This window comes from Aplysia californica, unplaced genomic scaffold (assembly GCF_000002075.1).
Source record: "Aplysia californica isolate F4 #8 unplaced genomic scaffold, AplCal3.0 scaffold00828, whole genome shotgun sequence".
Taxonomy (NCBI): domain Eukaryota; kingdom Metazoa; phylum Mollusca; class Gastropoda; order Aplysiida; family Aplysiidae; genus Aplysia; species Aplysia californica.
Genome location: NW_004798098.1, coordinates 12,418 through 14,107, shown reverse-complemented (window position 1 = coordinate 14,107; position 1,690 = coordinate 12,418). Strand labels below are relative to the sequence as shown.

The window sequence follows — 1,690 nt, the reverse complement described above, 5'->3', positions numbered from 1 at the left end:
TATTATTATTATTAATCACGAGTTTGAACGAGTGCTAGCATAGACTTGGCTTGTACATTGCACTAAAATACATTGCCGCACTCTGACGTAATCCCGGTCCGCTATGGTGCACAATTTGACTCAATTTAGAACAAAATTAAGGACAATGTGAGAGTTATGCCCACTCTCTACTATGGGAACAGAGGGAGACTGGTGTTTGACACTTCATTTGGGGGCCTTTGGTGAGCGAGCTTTGCGCATGCGGTGAAGTTTTTACGGAGGGCAAAAAACGGCTGGCATAACAGTGCACGGTCTAGGAACATTATGATTCAAGTGTATACTTTGCTCACAACAGGTTAAAAGGAGAAAATAGCGAGCGCAGTAATTTATGCACATTTTTATATTTCGTGTGTGAGGTATCAGCTTAGCCTATATTTCACGAGTGAAATGGTTCATTTTACCGGAAGTGCAAAGCTAAAGCAACTCCAATAACGATATAAAACGAGATAAGCTTAGTTCATTCATCTCTTTCAGCCAATTAAAAAAATGTTCCTCAAAATTCGGTGACGCCCTCTTCGAAAAAGTGCGGACTTTGCGATCAGAGTTACCCTACTTGTGTGAAAAACAATAAAAGTGAAACTAACAAACTGTGCTTTTCCTATTATTTTTCTAGAGAAACGAAAGAGAGCTTCAAAACAAAGACTGCAGCGCCACCTGAACCAACGTGCGGACATTTTTGGCTAAGTGAACTATCTTTGCCTATAGAACTCTATTTAACATGTGAAATGTAAGGCTTTATTTAACCAGAAATGCAAAGCTAAAACAGCATTAAGTATGGTATAAAAGTAATATAACAATCTTACCAACCTCAAAAAATTATCGTTTAAGAAAAAAGAATAACACTAAAAGCGTAACACACCGTACAACTGAAAGAAGCCTGCTGTGATTAAAAAGTGGGCAGTAGTATTCAGTAATTTTAAATTCTTTTTTTTAAAGCCCATTGTAATTGCCGTGCAGAGAAAAAGCAAGACACATAGGTAGAAATAACTTAAGGAGAGAATGAGATGTAGGGCCTAACCGTGTAGCTCTCAGATCACCAGCAGAGGTCCTCTTACCTAGATTGTCATTTTCCATATCAATTAAATGTGAATAGGTTAAACACCCTTTGTAACACTGAAAGGTTATTGATGTCAAGTGGACTCAAATTCATTAGTAAAAGCAAACTCGAGCCCTCTATTAGGAACTTACTGCACAGTTTGAGGTCTCCACTCCCTGAAGTCCAATTTTGAGTGGCAGTGATGTCAAACACAACAGATGCGTGTAACTTATATTCTAAGAATCGTGGGTCAAAATTGAATTTTACCTATTCATTAAGGATCTATTCATTGCCTGTTAACGAAAGTAGTGTTGCTAGGATCAGAAACAGACAAACCTTTTTGATCATCTCTGCTGTGACGTCAACCGGTTTTTTGTTCTTAAAGGGTGCCAGTTCTCCATAGAGGGTATCCCACGTTTGGCCCCACATGTTTCCTGAAAAAAAAATGGCATGCTGAAGCTGCGAAAGTAAGTACATGTACTCTTTTGTTCTCTGTGATTAAGAGATTTTTTTTAAACTTCACAATGGCTCCATTAGGAAACAAGTAGTTCATTCAAATTATTGTTAGCCTACAGTTCTCCATGGGACATGCAGCGTTGTAGCCTGTTAATCCTA

At 38.3% G+C, this 1,690-nt stretch overlaps 1 protein-coding gene across 1 annotated transcript in view; it reads right to left on the bottom strand.

The window, feature by feature from the left end:
- LOC101863140 (angiotensin-converting enzyme) overlaps positions 1–1,690 on the bottom strand; it is a gene marked incomplete at its 5' end in the record, with an annotated part of 17,242 nt that overhangs the window by 9,920 nt on the left and 5,632 nt on the right. The window contains 1 exon segment of the mRNA XM_013088901.2: positions 1,412–1,509. Coding sequence (XP_012944355.1) covers positions 1,412–1,509 — 98 coding nt within the window.